The sequence below is a fragment of the Vulpes lagopus genome, chromosome 6 (assembly GCF_018345385.1).
Source record: "Vulpes lagopus strain Blue_001 chromosome 6, ASM1834538v1, whole genome shotgun sequence".
In the NCBI taxonomy this organism is placed as follows: domain Eukaryota; kingdom Metazoa; phylum Chordata; class Mammalia; order Carnivora; family Canidae; genus Vulpes; species Vulpes lagopus.
Window position 1 is genome coordinate 112,137,587 of NC_054829.1, and position 18,601 is coordinate 112,156,187.

The following is an 18,601-nucleotide window of genomic DNA, read 5'->3' on the forward strand; positions in this document are numbered from 1 at the left end:
TGTCTCCAACCAACTTGGCATGGGGGCGGCACAGACTTCCAAAAGGAACTCCTTCATTAAATGTCACGAGCAGTCCAACACTGCTACTTAGGTCAAGTCACAGCTAATGCTGGAGAAGTGCCTCTGACTCATGCACAGCCAGATCTGCAGAGGAACCTGGTGATTCTGGGATATAGACCCATAGGTGCCAGTGGACAGTGTTTCCCTTGCAGCTAGCCTAATGGTTTCACGAGACCCTGAGGCCCATTCTGAAGACAGATGGCAGGGAGACAAAAATGGAGGTCTTAAGAGGTCTTCAGACAAGTGGACAGCTCAGCAAGACAGCACGTGTGCCCAGGGCTCACTGCACGGCAGCCATCACCAACCTGGTAAAGGAGGCTATATCGCACAGCAGCTTCAAGTGCTGGAGGCAGGCAGTGCAAGCTGGAGGGCAGAGCCTGGGAGCTGGGCTTTTCTGTTGGGGCTGCTCTCGAGCCCATGGGGCTCAGTGTAGTGATTCGGCTCAGTTGGCCATGCAGTGTCAGAGTAATGGTGGTAGGGACCTTCAAGCCTGATGCTTGGTTAGAGATCTGAGCCAGGCCGGGGAGGCTGCTTGCCAACTTAGCAAGGCCCCCATTGGTCAGCAGCTGGTGGATAGCTGTGGGCTTCCCACCAGGAGTGGCTTCCAAGGAGGAGAGAGTGGTGGCCACAGGAATGGTATGAACAATGGTGCTGGTGCCCATGGTGATGGCATCCAGGCTCTGCATGGGGGTGGGCAACTTCACACTGGTGGCCTGTGCGGCTGGCCCTGGGGAAGGATTTGCTGGGAGGCCAGAGGTCTTGCTGCTGATATCCTCCTGCAAGCTGAAGCTGAGGCTTTAAAGGAGGCTGCTGGCTGATGTGGGAGGGAGGGAGCTCCCAGGAGAGGTGGCCACCAGGCAGCTCTGGAGTGTGTGGAAGGCACCAGGTGCTGTGCTGCTCGACACTGAGGAGGCTGGGCTGGCTGAGACTTCCCCTTCAGAAGCACTTGACTTGGTGGTGAGAAGTCCTGTGAGATCCTTGGCCCCAGCTGAAGCCTGCCCCCAGCATCATGGTGATGGGCTTCCCTCCTGCAGCTTCTGGAACTCTTCTTTGGGAAGGAGTACAAGGCCCTCCAGCTGTGTCCCCTTGAGAGATAAGGGACACCTTAATGTTCGGTCGCTTGGAGGTCTTACTGCCAGGAAGAGGACTAGAGGGATGATGGTGCTTCAGCTGGACCCTAAGATCTTCTTTCTCTGCCTCTTCTGTTTGTTCTGATGAAATGGGAACTTGAGCTTGTTTGTGAGTCAGCACAGCTTCTGTCTGCTGCACATGTCTCTTCAGGAGCTGAGAGCTCCCGATCTGACTGGACTTCTGGGCAGAGGTCATTGCAGTCACTTTGGTCTTGGGACTTGAGGTGGGGCTGCTAGATACACTGGAAAGATCCTCCAAGCCTGAGGGTGAGGCAGGCAGCTTGGCAGCTAGCTGGTGAGGCAGGCCGACTGCCCCGCTCAGGGACCTCAAAGGCCAAGTGTCTGCAGGCTGCATCCTGAGGCTTCTTCTTAGCATCCTGATCGTGGGGCTCAGAGCCCATATGCCCCTCGGTGCGAGTCAGCACTCCAGTCAGAAAGTCCACGATCTCATCCTGAATACATCTGTCCACCATGCTCTGAGTCAGCCCCTCTGATTTCTGCTTTGCTTTATGTATTCTGAGATTATCATCAGCTCCCCCAACCACCACCAAGCTGTTCTCAGACCGAATCTTCTCCCGGAAATCCTCCATGGCTTCGGAATAACACTGCAAGGAATTCTGCCCAATGGCAAAGAGGACTGGAGTCTTCATATCCACACAGGGATCATCCACATCCCCTCTGGGGCCATCCACGTTAAGTAAAGGAAACCCAAGGAAGACAGCCACAGTGACGTACTCCATCCCATCTCTGACACGTGACAGGCCACCAAAGCTCCTGTACTCCAACTAATCAAGATAATATGTTTGTGGGGGAAATGGCTGTGAATCTCCAGCACTTTGCTTCTCACTGCCACAATCATATGCTCAAAAGACTGCAGAACTCCTACCCCACTACCATTGTTCAGCAGATGGGTGGCTACAGGGATGACCTTGCCTAAGCAGGAGAGCTGAGACTGCCAGAAGTGGTGGTGGCGTGAGGTGGGAAACACGGAGCTAGAAGGCCCGTTCAACCCCAGCTGCCCAGGCCCCAGGCTCTAGCCCCCAGCTCCTGTATGCCCTGAGAGTCCTCCTGAAGCCCTTGCCAAAACTCCTGCTCTCCCCCACCAGATCCGCCGGACCCACCACCCTGCAGGGGCTGGCCTTGCCTTCACCCGCAATCCAGAATTGGGTTTCAAGTTAATGTTTGTTGCTTAGGATAAATTGAAGGCTGGCCCCAAATATAAAATACTTATGTATAAGATGGTATAAATACAGCAATTTGTAGCAGTATATTTGTGTATATAGAAATACTCTGTGTATTAACTGAAACGTAGAATAAAACTGTAAGGTAGAAACAAAATTTTTTGTTGTTTGCTTTCACTTTTTATTTAATTATTTCTGTAGATCTTTAATTCTTATTTCCTTAGTCCTAGAAGAAGGCATAAGTAATTTCTATAGGATTCTGTGCAGGTGATATGGTGTCTACATATGCTGCCCTGACTCTCCCATGAAATGCAAAACTAAAACCTGGACAGGATGCCTAGGAAAGGTATCTAAGGACTGAAAAATAGATAGAAACTTCTGGGCCAGAGAAGAATGCCAAAATTCGAAGCACTATTAAACCTACATGAGCTTATTTTTAATTTTCCTCACAAATGCCTTTAGTCCACGACATAAATTTAGCTGAGCTGGAAATCTGGTTTGAGTATCAGGATAGAGATAGCTAGAAGTGAATCTTCTTACATATGGCTTAAGGAACAGGAAATGTCTAATGCTCAGAGTGAGGAGAGAAAATCCCATGTAGTTTTTTTAAACCTTTCTCTTTTTCCTCATACCCCAGATCACAGTTTCATGGCATTGAGAGCTGCATTGGTAACAAGGAAAGAAACATTAGCTTAAAAGGATAAGAATTAAAATTTTTCTCATTAGAAACCATGAAGTCCAAGATGGAACTGGTGTGCATATTTAAAGTATTAGGGAAAAAAAATGTCAATGTTAAATCCTATACCCAGTGAAAATATGTTTCAGAAATGAAGGTGAAATAAAGATATTCTCAGATGAAGAAAAACTGAGACAATTCATAGCTAGCAAATATGTTTTAAAATTGTTGGTAAAGAAAGTCTTAAGACCAAAGGGAAATTATATCAGTAGGCAACTTAAGACACTAGAACATCCAGAAGGAGAGGTTAGCAACAGAAATGATATATTTGAGTAAACGAAATAACTATTCTCAAGAGTTCTTTTTTTTCTAAGCTATTTTTTTTAATTTGACATGCAATTGATATATAACATTATTGAATTCCATTTCTAACATGGTGTTTAGACATTGATATATATGGTGAAATTATTATTGTTCCTTGTCCAGCCATCATCTGTCACCACACAAAGTTACATATTTTTTTCTTCTGATGAGAACCCTCCAGATCCGCTGTCTCAACAACTTTCCATTATGCTATATGATATTACTGATTGTACTTACTTTGTTGTATACTACTCCCTCACCCATTTCATCCACTCCACAACCCCCATTCAGTTTGGCAAACACCAGTTTTTTTCTATGTATCTATGAGTTTTGTTTTGTTTGTTCCATTATATTTTTAGATTACACATTTTTTTTTTTTAGATCTGACTGCAAATACTTTCTTCCATTCACTATGTTACGTTTTTTTGTGCTGTGCAGAAACTTTAGTAGCATGTAGTCCCACTTGCTTAAATTTGCTTTTGTTCCCTTTGCTTTTGGAGTCAGAGCTAAAAAATCTACCAAGACTGATACCAAGTTGCTACTGCCTATTTTTATCTAAGAGTTTTATAACTTCAAGTCTTACATTCAAGGTTTTAGCCTATTTTGAGTTAATTTTTGTGTCTGGTGTAAGATAGTGGTTTAGTTTCATTCTTTTGCATATGACTATCCAGTTCTCCCAGCACCATTTATTGAAGGGACCATCATTTCCCCACTGGCTATATATTTGGATCCTTGCCATTTGGTTCCTGTGACCATTTTACACATTAGTTTATTTCTGGGCTTTCTATACTGTTTCATTGATCTATGTTGCTGTTTTTATGCCAATGTCATACTGTTTTAATTATTATGCCTTTGTATTATAGCTTAAGTCAGGAAGAGTCATTCCTTCAGCTTTTTTTTTCCCCCCCTCAAGATTGCTTTGGGTGGAAAAAAAGGAGGCTTTGGGTATTCAGGGTCAGTTATAGTTTTATACAAATTTTAGGGCTCTGTGCTCTATTTCTGTGAAAATGCCATTTGCATTTTGATAGAGATTCCATCAAATCTGTAGATTTCTCTGGGTAATAGTTGCTCATCAACTTAATATTAATTCTTCGAATCTGTGAGCATGGTATATCTTTTCAGGTATTTTATTATCTTCAAATTCTTTCACTAATACAGTTTTCAGAGCACAGATCTTTCACCTCTTTTATTAGATTTATTTCCAGGTATTTTATTCTTTTTGAGGCAATTGTAAACGAGATTATTTACTTAATTTCCCTTTCTGGTAGTTCATTGTTAGTGTATAAAAATGTAACAATTTTGTATGTTGATTTTGGACCCTGAAAATTTGCTGAATTCATGTATCAGTTCTAACAACTTTTTGGAGGACAAACACTATATATATATATACACACACTTATATATATAAAAACTTATATATATATATAGTTACATATATTATATATAGATAACTTATTTAGATAATTTATGTACATAAATCTATATATTTATATACAATTATGTTGTGTACATATAGTGAGAATTTTACCTCTTCTTTTCCAATTTGAATATGTTATTTTCTTTTTTTTCTTAATTGCTTTGACTAGAACTTCAAATACTATGTTGAATAAAAGTGGCCATGGTGGCCATTCTTGTCTTATTTCTAATCCTAGAAGAAAACTATTCAGCTTTTTTACTTATTGAGTATGATGTTAGGTGTGGGCTTGTTATATATGGTCTTTACTATGTTGAGATATGTTCCTTCTAAACCAACTGTGTTAACAGTTTTTATCATGAATGAATATTATATTTTGTCAAATGCATTTTCAGTATCCTTTAAGATGGGATTTGTTCCTCTTTTGCTATTTCCTTTAGGTATAAGGTTAAATTGTATGTTTAAGATGTTTCTTGTATTCTGAAGTAGGCCTGTATGTATTGCTATATATTTCTCTATCAAAACTACCTTTTGCTTGGTCCTAAAGATTTTGGACTTTTTTTTTTTTTTCATTTTCATTTATCTCCATGTATTATTAAAATTTCTCTTTGATTTCTTTTTGACCCATTGTTGTTTGGTAGCATGTTGTTTAGCCTCATACTATTTGTTCTTTTTCCAATTTACTTTCTTTAATTGACTTCTAGTTTTGTATTGTGGTCAGAAAAAAATGCTTTGATATGACTTCAGTCTTCTTAAATTTATTGGGAAATGTGTTTTGAACTAACATGTGAACTATTCTGGAGAATATTTCATGTGCACTTGAAAAGAATGTGTATTCTATTTTGTTTTGTTTTGCTTTGTTTTGTTGAATGGAATGTTCTATATATACCTGTTAAGTCATCTGGCTTAATGTGCTGATCAAAGCCACTGCTTCCTAGTTGATTTTCTGCCTAGGTGATCTATTCATTGAAGTAAATGGGTGTTAAAGTTCCCACTATTATTATATTACTGTTAATTTCTCCCTTTACGTCTGCTAAAGTTTTCTTTATGTATTTAGATATTCCAACATTCCAAGGATATTCCAACGTTCCAACATAGATATTTACAATTGTTATATCCTCCTGTTTGATTGATCCCGTTATCCTTATGTAGTGCCTTTCTTTGTCTCTTGCTATGGTCTTTGTTTTAAAGGTTATTTGAGATTCTACAAAATATTTTTTCTTTGTGAGTTACTTTGAAGTTCATATGTAACAATCTAAATGTATAACAGGCTATCTCAAAGCAAGTTTGAAAGCATTTTAAAGCTGCATTTTTACTCCCACAGAAAAAGTTTTTTTTTATGTCACATTTTAAATCATTTTGTCAATTATAGTTGTCCTTAGTTTTTACTATTTTTCTCTTTTAACCTTCATACTAGCTTTATACATGATTAATTTATTATCTTTACTATATATTTACATTACCAGTGAGATTTTTACTTTTATAAGTTTTTGTGTAATTAGTGCCATTTATTTTCAGCTTAACCAAGTCCCTTTAGCATTTCTCATGAGGCCAGTTTAATGGTGATGAACTCCTTTAGCTTTGTTTGTCTGGAAAACTCAGGAGGAGACTTCAGTTCTCAGTGATAACTTGCCAGGTAGAGTATTTTTGTTTGGAGGATTTTGGCTACTCTCTCCATTACCACCACCACTTTGAGTAAATCATCGCCCTTCCCTCTAGCCTATAAAGTTTCTGTTGAGAAATCTGCTGATAGTTTCATGAAGGTCCCCATGTATGTAATAAGCTGTTCTTGTTGCTTTTTTTTTCTCTTTTTTTTTCTCTTGTTGCTTTTAAGATTCTCTCTTTATCTTAAAATTTTTACATTTTAATTATAATACATTTTAGTGTGGATCTCTTTGGGATCATCTTAATTAGAACTCTCTAGGTTTCCTGGATCTGGATGTCAATTTACCTTCTCAGATTTGGAAAGTTTTCAGCCATTATTTCTTCAAATCATTTTTTTTCTTTTTGTTAAGATTTATTTATGTATTTTAGAGAGAGAAAGAGAGAGAGTGAGTGTGATCCAGAGGATGGAGAGGGGAAGAAGGAGAGAAACTCAACTGTCTAGTGAGTGGGGAGCCTGACCTGGGGCTTGACATGGGGCTTGATCACACAACCCTGAGCTCATGACCTGAGCCAAAACCAAGAGTTGGGCACTTAACCACCTGAGGCAACCACGTGCCCCTCAAGTAAGTTTTCTGCCACTTTATCTTTCTCCTTCTGGACTGCTAATATACCAATGTTATTTTTGCTTTTTGTTGTCTCATAGTTCCCTTAGGCTATCTTTAAAAAATATATTTTTGACACTCTGGGTTGGTTTTACTGCTTTGTGTTCCAGAACACTGAATCTTTCTTCTGTCTAATATAGTCTGCTATTGAACCTGTCTGGTGTACTTTTCAGGCAGTTATTGTATTCTTTAGTTCTGTACTAGTTTGGTACTTATAATATTTCCTGTCTCTTTTTTGAAGTGTTCACTGTGTTCACCCATTCTTCTCCTGAGTTCTGTGAGCATCTTTGTGACCATTACTTTGAACTCTTTATCATGTAAAATACTTCTGTCCCTCTTTAGCAAATTTCTTTTTTTTTCTTTTTTCTTAAGTTTTATTTTATTTTTTCATTTGGAACATATTCCTCTGTTTTCTTATTTTGCTTGATTCTCTGTTTCCCTTTTTTCCCCCTTGTCTTTCCAAGTGTTTATTTAAATTCCAGGTAGTTAACATATAGTGTAATATAGGTTTCAGTGTTTTACAATTTATTAGGTGAAAGAGCTACCTCTCTCAGTCTTGAAGAAGTGGTCTTATGTCAGAGATAAACCTCTTGTTCCATATTGCCATAGCTCTTGGTTGTCTCTCACACCGTTGTGATTATGTAAGAGCCTGATTTATTCTTGATGCATCCCAGTTGTTGGGGGTGTGCCAAGATCTGTCAGAACCTAGCTTCAGAATGATTAGAAGCCAGACCCACAAACAGCAATTTTTAAAGTGTGCAAATTTATGCAGTCTTGTGGGACCATGTGCTAAACCCAGACCAGGTTCCCGGTGTGACAGTTGCAGAAATCAGGGCTCCAGATATGTGTATATGGAAGTGTTCCCGGGTGACAGTTGCAGAAATCAGGGCTCCGGATATGTGTATAGGCTACTTTCTGTGAAGTATGAATGAGCTCCAAAAAGGCCAAGATAGAGGGCAAAGATGGCATTCCTAGCCATTATTCCCTGAAAGCACCTCTGAAACCTCTAGATATGTGGCAAACGTGAGGTCCAACCCTCAGGGTATAGCCTCAAGACAAGTAAACAGAACTCTTTCACAGAAATACCAGGAGTATGTTTTAGGCTGCTCTCTGTGCAATGCTCTGAGACTAGTAGCCTGCTAAGAAATGTCTCTTCAATTTTATAATCCCATAGAGCCAGAAATGCAAGCCAGAACCATGTGATCAAAGGACATCCTTGTGTGGACTGCATGTACCCTGTAGTTTTAGCAATGCAGCTGGAGAACGTAAGGCATGGCATGCCTGCCAGCCTTAACATTTCAGCAAGAGAGCACAAGGTTAAGCCTTGCCTGCCAGCTTTTTTTGAGACAGCAGAAGGGTGTTATGTACACCCACTGGTGGTAGCAAGGTAGAAGGAGAATGCAAAAATGGTGCCCACCAGTGCCTCCATCCCTGGAGAGAGTTCTAACAGACCTCTGCCTGTCTTTCAGGCACTTTAAGATTAGAAAATGACTCTCTTTTGTATTAGTCAAGTGCCTTTCAAACTGCTGTTCTTGTACTTGGTCCCAGGTTGATTGAGTCTACATGCAATTCATTAAAGAGAAGTATCTCAGTTCTCTAGGTGTAATCCCCATTGATTTGCAAAGCCAGACATTTTGGGGTTTAATCTCTCTGGTATAAGTCCCAAGGGTTGGTGTGTCTCATGTGGAGCACAAACCCCTTGCTCCTTAAGGAAAAGCTCCATATTTGTGAGTTCCCTCTTTATTAGGGGTTAAGTTTTTGACAAGGTTGTATCTCTGCCTCTCCTAACCATCTTCATTTGGCCCTTTTGTCTTTTGTTTTGGAAGGACTGTTCAGCTAGTTTTCAGGTATTTTTCAGAAGGAATTGTTCCATATGTGTGTCCACGGAAAGAGGTAAGTTCCGTGTCTTTCTATGCTGCCACCTCGAACTTCAGCCTGTCCTCTAGAGTTCTTAAAATTTGGTAATTTGTGTGTGTGTGTATGTGTGTCTGTGTCTGTGTGTGTCTTTGTGCTTCTTTTCCCCCTTGTCTGTTCCATGTCAGATGACTATCCTGTGAAAAAGGAAAGATTCTCCTCACTCAATTTCTACTTTTTTAAAATTTGCTCAATTTGATACAGATTCTAATTGCTTTGGCCAAAAAAACAAACAACCATGGTTTCATCTTGAATATCTCTATCTCATCTTTCACATGAAATTCATTAGCAAATCTAGTTTGAAACACATTCTGAATTAGATAATGGTTGTTTAGCCTATGTTCATGTGTTCATGGCACCATAATTTTTTTTTAAGATCTTATTTATTTATTCATGAGAGACACACAGAGAGAGGCAGAGACCTAGGCAGAGGGAGAAGCAGGCTCCTCCTAAGAGCCCAATGTAGGACTCTATCCCAGGACAAAGATCACGCCCTGAACCAAAGGCAGATGCTCAACGGCTGAGTCAAGCAGGCATCCTGGCACCATCATCTTCACTTAGAATTTTGCATTAGCTTGCTGAAAGTTCCTTTCTTTTACCCTTGTTTCTATGTCCACCCACTATATTTTCCACATTTTACCCTAAGAATGATCTTTCAAAAACTGAAGTTAGGTAGTGTCATGTCTCCGTATTTCTCTTCTTACAATAAAAACAAAGAACTTCCATGTCAAGTAGGTCTCTACATAATTCTTCCCCTACTGACAGTCTATCCTCAGTTCCTTCTCCAATACCATTCCAGCCACACTGGTTATACTCTGCTTTCAATGCATCAAGAATGTTCCAGTCTCAGGTCCTTTGTAACTACTCATCTTTCATCCCACTGTGCTAATCCACATTTGTATCTGTGGCTTTCACTTGCAATCTTATTAAAAATGCTGTATCTGTCATCACTTTATGACCCTTAACCTTTAACCTATTTTTTCTTTCTTCTAGTATTTTATACCACTTGCCATATTATGCATTTGGCATAAAATGCCATTCTCATTTTCCTCCAGTAAAATAAAGCATTATAAAAACAAGGAATTTTTCTTTTATTCTGTTTTCTTTATTTTTTCATTGAAATGAAATTGGTATACAGAATTATATTACATTCAGGTATACAACATAATTATTCCATATTTGTATTATTACAAAATGATCATAATGAATATAGTTAACATCCATCACTGTACATAGTTACAATTTTTTTCTTCCTGATAACTTTTAAGATCTATTCAACATCTTTCATATATGCAATGCCATACTATATTACTAACTATAATCACTAGGGTGTGAATTACATTTTTGCAGCTTACTTGTTTTATAACTGAAAGTTTATATTTTTGACCATCTGTCTTTTTTGTTGTTGTTATCTGTAGTATCCCCATTACTGAAAGTGAAGACTGGCAAGTAGCAAATATTTGACAAATGAATAACAAAATATAAAGGTAACCAATGTTTCTGAAACTTAGAGAATGAAGATCAGAAGGAATAGTGGGAGACATATGGAAGAAGAACAAAGGCAATGAGAAGCCACTCCATGACTTGAAGAAGACATATGACATTAACTGAGTTAGAGTGGTAAGTGATCACCTTGTGTGCTATGGGAAGAGTGGATTTTAGGAGAAACAAATTAGAGAAAAGTGAAGAGACTAGTAAATAGTTTAAGAGAGAGCTTTTGGCCAAATATGCATAATAGTGGATTCCAACATTGGCAACAAAGTGGGTGGAGGTTCAATTCACTGAAAACAGAGAAGTCCTCAATAATCCAAGAAGGCAGATTAACATGGGCATCGGAAGATCAGTGCTGGAGATCTCTCTGTGGGAATCTCCAGCATGGTGTCTAAAAGCAAAGAATCAGGTGAGATTATTTAGATAAGTAAGGTAAGTGCCCTAGCTAGTACAACAAATGAACTTAGGTATTTGAACACAGCCCAGAAAACAACAACAGGAACAACAAAAGGAGTAGCCCAAAGTGTAAAACTATTAGCCATGGTAAGTCAGTAGAAACCAATGGAAATAAAGTGTTTCAAGATGGAGAAGAGCCGTTCCAGAGAGAAAGTATGTTGGTTAAGAATATAGAATCAGCTATTAGATAAGCAATGTGAAATTTCATAAAGTTTTCATTGACACAGTGCAAAACAGTGTATTATTATACTTTGGAGTGCACTAAATTTTATGAATGAAGATAAAGTTACCAAGCTAATATATTCTAGTGGGCAACACAGACATTAAGTAATTGATTCCAGATAAGTCATTTTATAATTTATATTTTTCAAAGATCCCATTATATAATCATTTGAACTGACCATTTTAATTCAAGGAATTGATTCTACAGATGCATTTGGACACATAAAATATATGCAGGTTATTTATTGTACCATCACTGATTGCATCATTATGTCTGATAGCAAAATAATGTTGAAACAAGAGGCCCTTCCCCAGGAGACTGAGTAAATGTTATGTCAGGAAAGTGTCTATGTGGCTGAAATATGAATGAGGACTGTGTTTATGCACTAATATTAATCGTCCATTATGATACATACACAGGCATGAAATATGTATGGATATAAAATAGCTGAGTATGGAATATTGCCAATAATATGATAGCATTAGAATTCCCACATAAGGCTGTGGGGACCTGAGAAATTTCTAGGAATTTCACCATTTACTTGACAAAAACTGGACATAATAGTAATAGTATGGCACCCTTAGTGTAAAAAGCAGAAAAAAGAGTACACATTTTGATTTGAATATATATAACATATTTTTAGAATTTTATTCAAAACACTGTGTGTTTTTAAATTTGCATCTAGATACAGGACTAATTATTTGAGGGCACAAGTATGGGGACTAGATTTTTACAAGTGTATTGTTTTACAAATTTTAAGTTTCATAACATGAAATATATCACAGTATACATACAAAATAGGCATTTAAATTATAATTTTAATGGGGTGCAGAGTACTATGTGTTCATTTCTTTTTAAAATTGTTGTTTGTTTTATTTCTTTTATCAGTGGTCTGAAACATTGGAGACAATACAAGGCAGCATACCTTTGTGAGAGATAGGAAGAAAACCCCCTGTCATGAATCCTTCTAATTATGTCTCTTCCCCTACCTCATCTTTACAGATTGTTTATAGTGAATCTCTCATCACTGATACTGATAGAACTGTATCATATCCTTATGTTAAAAAATGATTGGCTCAGAAACATCTTTAGAATAAAATACAAATCACTTATTAAAAAGAAGTCAATATTAGTAACTGTTAGATAAATGATATATTGCAAAGATCTTTGCTTTGTACTGAACTCTATCTTTAGCCAATGTAAGTCTTAGAATTTTTTTCACCTGTTAATAATTTAATACCTAATATCAGTTTGTTATTAAATATGTAGATAAGTAAATTCAAAAGAATTAATTATAAACCTAGTAGCTATATACTTTTAGCAAATTTTAAATGTTATCTCCAGGATTCAGAAAACCATCTTACATTTAAAGCATATATTTTCTAAATGAGTACAGATTTTCTGCTTGATCTATGAGCAATCAATAGTTGATCAGCTCTCTTCACAGAGTGGTTGGAAGAAACATAAGATTAAGTTTTGAGCTTCTGGGTGTGGAAGTGGCCAATTAGGACAAGGACCCCCATCTGAAAGTAACAATCAAATCTTCATTCATTTACTGCAGTAATGTAAGTAAGAGACCAATAAGGGAGGTAGGCAGGAATGTTTCATTTTCCCCCATAGACTAGTAAAGGGAGAGTGTCAGTCAGATGACAAGTAGTACAAATGGGGGTAATCCTCTCACTGCTGTAGAGCCTTGAATAAAAAGCTCCTGCCATTTCATGGATCTAGGGAGTCTGAAGGAGGGAGAGAGAAAAGAGCTAGTAGTGGAAAAGTCCTGAGTCAGAATGGAGAAATATTTTAGTCAAGACTTTACCACCAAAAGTCTAAGCAGAGCTAGCAATAAAGACATGTTTATGAGCTTGGCAGGCCATGGAAGGAATGACTTGGTAGAGGGTGTTTGGGCTGGGTCCTAGTCTGCTCCTCCCTCTAAAAAAACTGTAATGCACTGGTTGGACACTCAGTCTAATGTGGGGAAGTTTGCTTTCCCCTTTAAGACTTGCCAGGAAAAGCCTTGTGATTGCCTATGGTTAGCCTTGAAAAATTGTACTATGATTTGGCCTAGAACGGGACTCTTTAATAAGTTATATATAGCCATATTTCTGAAACTATAAAACATTATTTTTATTTCAGTCATACATATTAATACAATTAAAATCATGAGTATCCAACCAATATTTCCTTATACAGAGAAAATAATCTATAAAATATTTAAACCTAAAAAATTGTTATTTTACCCTTGGTTTAATCTCCTTTTATAGACAAGTACTGGAAAGATTTTAATATTAACCAGAAAATAAATTGTCATTATGGTAATAATGAAAAATAGTTAGAAATGATACTTATGCTGAGTAAAATGCAGAGGAAACTTTTCTCTATTGGGAACAATGAGTATTGGTAGGTGGAAATATGATTTGAAATCCAAATTTCCTGGAAAATTTGAAGTGATTCTCTGAGCAGGTTATACACAATATTTAAACTTTTAAATATTTCTAATATAATTTTATTTTGATTGATTTAATCTGTGTTGTATTATGGTTGTCCGATTCTAGTTGGAAATAGTCTTTGGCCTCCTCAAACAGCAGCAGATGCACTATTTGCATAAGTAGGATGCTTTATGTAGGCTTGTATTTTTTGATGCCTCTAGATTTATGACACCAAATAATGTTGTATGTAGATGGAAGAAAATCTGATGATGTAATGGATGTCAGTTTAAAAAAATAATTAAGTTTCCTTTAAAAATAGTGAATGTTTTTACAATTACTCTGGAATATATTTGGATATATGAATTGATTGCTTCATTCGTGGGTGTATGATCTCAAGTAGAAAAATTTTTAAGGAAATAACTGTCTTTAATTTTTAAAAATAGTTTGCTTCCTTGTTCCTAATTTTTTTTTTTTTTTATTTATGACAGTCACACACACACACAGAGAGAGAGAGAGAGAGAGAGAGAGAGACAGGCAGAGACACAGGCAGAGGGAGAAGCAGGCTCCATGCACCGGGAGCCTGATGTGGGATTCGATCCCGGGTCTCCAGGATCGCGCCCTGGGCCAAAGGCAGGCGCCAAACCGCTGCGCCACCCAGGGATCCCCCTTGTTCCTAATTTTATTCAATTTTTATATGTTTGAGCTCTTTAGTAACTATGTATTAGTTTTCACTATAAGTTATGGATGTTATCTGCAAACTATAATTATATATCAATTTTAATAATTTAAGGTAAACATAATGACATTTAATTTTTAGAATATATAATAATTATATATCTTTTGGTATAAAAATGCTTTCAGAGTGAAAAAGTTGGGAAAATGAGTTCCCATTTAAAATATGATACACAGGGATCCCTGGGTGGTGCAGCGGTTTGACGCCTGCCTTTGGCCTGGGGCGCGATCCTGGAGACCCGGGATCGAATCCCACGTCAGGCTCCCGGTGCATGGAGCCTGCTTCTCCCTCTGCCTATGTCTCTGCCTCTCTCTCTCTCTCTCTCTCTCTCACTGTGTGCCTATCATAAATAAATAAAATAAAAATAAAATAAAATAAAATATGATACACATATATTTTATGAATGTTCAACTCATTTAATTCTAATATTATCAATTAGAGACATGAAGCATAGTGAAATGAGCATTAGCTTTGACTCAAGAATTCTTGGGTTCAAATCTGTGTCCTATACGTATATTGATAAACAAAGCTCAGTAGCATTTAAATGACTAATAAAATCACCACACAATATTATATATTTATGTATGTATGTGCCTTTTATGCTGTTATACACATATATACATATATATGATATGTGTGTATATATGTGTATATACATCGCTAGTACTGAAGATACAAATAAAACTAGCATCCCTTTTACAGAAGGTGATGGAGACAGAGATAAAATGGGCAGAAATGTAGGGTATTATGGAGAACCAATGAGAGGCAATCTGAGCAGAGTAAAGTGTTTGGGGAAAAATGTGAGGATTGGGTATGGCTAAAATCCAGTAGAATTTATAGAAATTTCTGGAAGAAGTAGCATTTCTGGAAATAAGTGACAACATAAGAATAAAAATTAAAAATAAAGACTGTGTCAAAGGGGAATATAGTCGACTCATGTAGGAAGCATAAAGAGACAGAAGAATGAAACAAGATTGTGTAAATGGGAAAGAAGTTTTTCTTTATTGTTGTCCATGATTAAGCAAGAGAGAAGGAGGTAAGATGAGGGTGTAGATGAGTAGGAGATTTTGTGTGTCATGGAAGATACTTTGGATTTGGTTTGGTGGGACAATGACTAATATTAATCTTTTTTTTTTCTCAAAAAGTTACTTGTGGAAGCTAGGTGGATACTGGATTTGATGGTTTAAGTTTTGAAGCAGGAAAATAAATTAGTTGATTATTGTCATTTTTAGCAAAGAGGTGATAGAATTCTAAATAAAATATAATGTAAATAGGAAAAATAGGAAACATAAAAATATTTATAAAGTATCTTAAAATTGGTTTTTAAAATATGTATCCCTTAGTGCATTTTAAAATTTCACATTCTGTATATTTTTTATATTCTAAACAGCAAGTGCAGTGATGTTTTACATTTCTACACTGAATAATTGAAGACCTAAAATATATTTTTTACACACTTGTCTCTTAGAATCTGGCCAAAATATGTCATATTTCAGACAAACTCCTTATATCTCTACTCGTTTATTTCTGTGTTTGTGTTTATCATTTCTCCCTGTGGAAAATATAAATGTAAATCTTCATAACTTTTCTGCAATGCACTTTGAACAGTCTATTTATGCCCTCTGCCCATAATTTAGGTTTTTAAAAAATGTTTACAAATTTTAAAAAATGTATTTATTCATGAGAGACATACAGAGGCAGAGATATAGGCAGAGGAAGAAGCAGGCTCCATGCTGGGAGCCCAATGTGGGACTCAATCCCAGGTCTCCAGGATTACGACCTGAGCCAAAGGCAGAGGCTTAACCGTTGAGCCACCCAGGCTTCTCTTTATGTTTATGTTTTTGTTTTGTTTTGTTTTTTGGCATCAAGTTGTATTAGTCCATTTTAATTTGATATTAACTACTTCTCAGATATATCATTTACAAATATCTTCTCCCATCCAGTTGGTTGCCTTTTTGTTTTGATGATGGCTCTCTTAGCTGTGTAAAAGCTTTTTAATTTTGATTTAGTCCTAATAGTTTATTTTTGCTTTCCTAATAGTTTGATTTAGTCCTAATAGTTTATTTTTGCTTTCGTTTCCCCTTGCATGAGGAGACCTATCTATATATGTTGCTAACGGTGATGTTCAAGAGATAACTGGCCATGTTCTTTTTTAAAAGTTTTATGTCTCAAATTTGGGTCTTTAATTCATATTCAGTTTACTTTTGTATATGGTGTAAGAAAATGATCCAGTTTCATACTTTTGTGTGCAGCTTTCCCAACTTTCCCAACACCATTTATGGGAGAGACTGTATTTTCACCTATTTTGTATTCTTGCCTCCTTTTTCAGATTATTTGATCATATAAGTGTGGATTTATTTCTGGGCTTTTTATCTTATTCCATTGATCTCTGTGTCTGTTTTTGTGCCAGCACCATATTGTTGTGCTTGCTATAGCTTCGTAGTATATAAAATCTGAGACCTCCAATTTCATTCATCATTCTTAATTTTTTTTTGACAATCAGATTTTTTTGTGATTCCATACAAATTTTAGGATTATTTATTCTAGTTCTGTGAAAAATGCTATTGGTATTCTGTGAAAAATGCTATTGGTGGCAATAACATTAACTCTGTAGTGCACTTTGGATAGTATGGACATTTTAACCATATTAATTTTTCCAATCCATTAGAATGGTATATCTTTCCATTTGCTTATTTCATCTTCAATTTCTTTTAGCAATGTTTTATAGTTTTCATTGTGCAGATTTTTACCTCCTTAGTGGAATTTATTCCTAGGAATTTAATCATTTTGGTGCAAATGTAAATAGACTTGTTTTGGGTGCCTTTTATTTCTTCTCCTTATCTAATTGTTGCAGCTAGGACTTCTAGTACTGTGTTGAATGAAAGTGGTGAAAATGGCATCCTTGTTTATTCCTGATCTTAGAAAAAAAAGTTCTGGGTTTTTTGTTTGTTTGTTTGTTTGTTTTTTACCATTGAGTATGATGTTAACTCTGGGTTTTTTATATATTTCTTTTATTATGTTGAGGTATATTCCCTCTAAACCTACTTTTTTGAGAGTTATCATGAATGGATGTTGAATTTTGTCAACTCTTCTTAGGTCAATTGAGAAGACTATATGATTTTTATTCTTTGTTTTGTTAATGTGATATGTCACATAGATTGATTTGTGAATATTGAACCATTCTTGCATCCCTGGAAATAACCCCACTTGATTGTGGTCAATGTATCTTCTAATGTATTATTGAATTCAGTTTGCTGATATTTTGTTGAGGATATTTACATCTATGTTCATCAGGGGTTTTGGTCAATAGTTTCTTTTTTTCTGCAGTGTCTCTCTGTCTGGTATCAGCTCTTCTTTAAATGTTTTCTATGAAACATTCACCTGTGAAGTTGTCTGGTCCTGGAATTGTGTTTGTTGGTAACTCTTTTGTTTACTGATTCAATTATGTCACTGGTAATCTTTTCCAATTTCTTTTCTTCCTGATTCAGTTTTGGAAGATTATATGAATCTAGCAGTTATCCATTCCTTCTAGGTTGTCCAATTTGTTGGCATTAAATTTTTCATAGTAGTCTCTCAAGTATTTTGCATTTCTGTGTTGTTGGTTGTTGCTTCTCCTTCTCCTCTTCCACTTCTGATTTTGTTTGTTTAGGCCTTCTCTTTTTTCTTGATGATCATGGCTAAAAGTTTGTCAATTTTATTTATCTTTTAAAATTCAATTCTTGGTTTCTTGATCCTTTGTTTTTTAATTCACAATTTATTTTTTCTATGATAATAATTTCCTTCCTTCTACTGAGAGTTCATTTTTTTTTAAATATGACTCTAGACTTTATTCTTTTTTGTTTGTTTCTCTAGGTGTAAGTTAAGATTGAGATTTTAGTTGTTTCTTGAGGTAAGCCTGTTATGTTATTAACTTCTCTCTTAGAAATTGCTTTCACTGCATCCCAAATATTTTGTACTATTGTGTTTTTATTTTCTTTAGTTTCCATGTTTTTTTAAATTACCTTTTTGGTTTCTTTCTTCATTGACCTATTGGTTATTTGGTGGACTGTTTTTTAGCCTCCACATGTTTGTGTTTTCTCCAATTATTTTTCTCATAGTTGATTTCTAGTTTCACACCATTATGGTCAGCAAAGATGCTTGATATTATATCAGTCTTCTGGAATTTATTGAGAATTGTTTTTTGGCCCAATCTGTGACCTAACCTGGTGAAAGTTTCATGTACACTTTGAAAGAATGTGTATTCTCTTATTTTTGAATGGACCATTTTGCA

The 18,601-nt window shown here is 36.5% G+C and overlaps 1 protein-coding gene across 1 annotated transcript in view; it reads right to left on the reverse strand.

Annotated features, from left to right (window-relative positions):
• Positions 1-284: 284 nt before the first annotated feature.
• LOC121492711 (KAT8 regulatory NSL complex subunit 3-like) overlaps positions 285-18,601 on the reverse strand; it is a 45,587-nt gene continuing 27,270 nt past the window's right edge. The window contains 4 exon segments of the mRNA XM_041757876.1: positions 285-1,055; positions 1,057-1,479; positions 1,481-1,930; positions 1,933-2,223. Coding sequence (XP_041613810.1) covers positions 285-1,055; positions 1,057-1,479; positions 1,481-1,930; positions 1,933-2,223 — 1,935 coding nt within the window.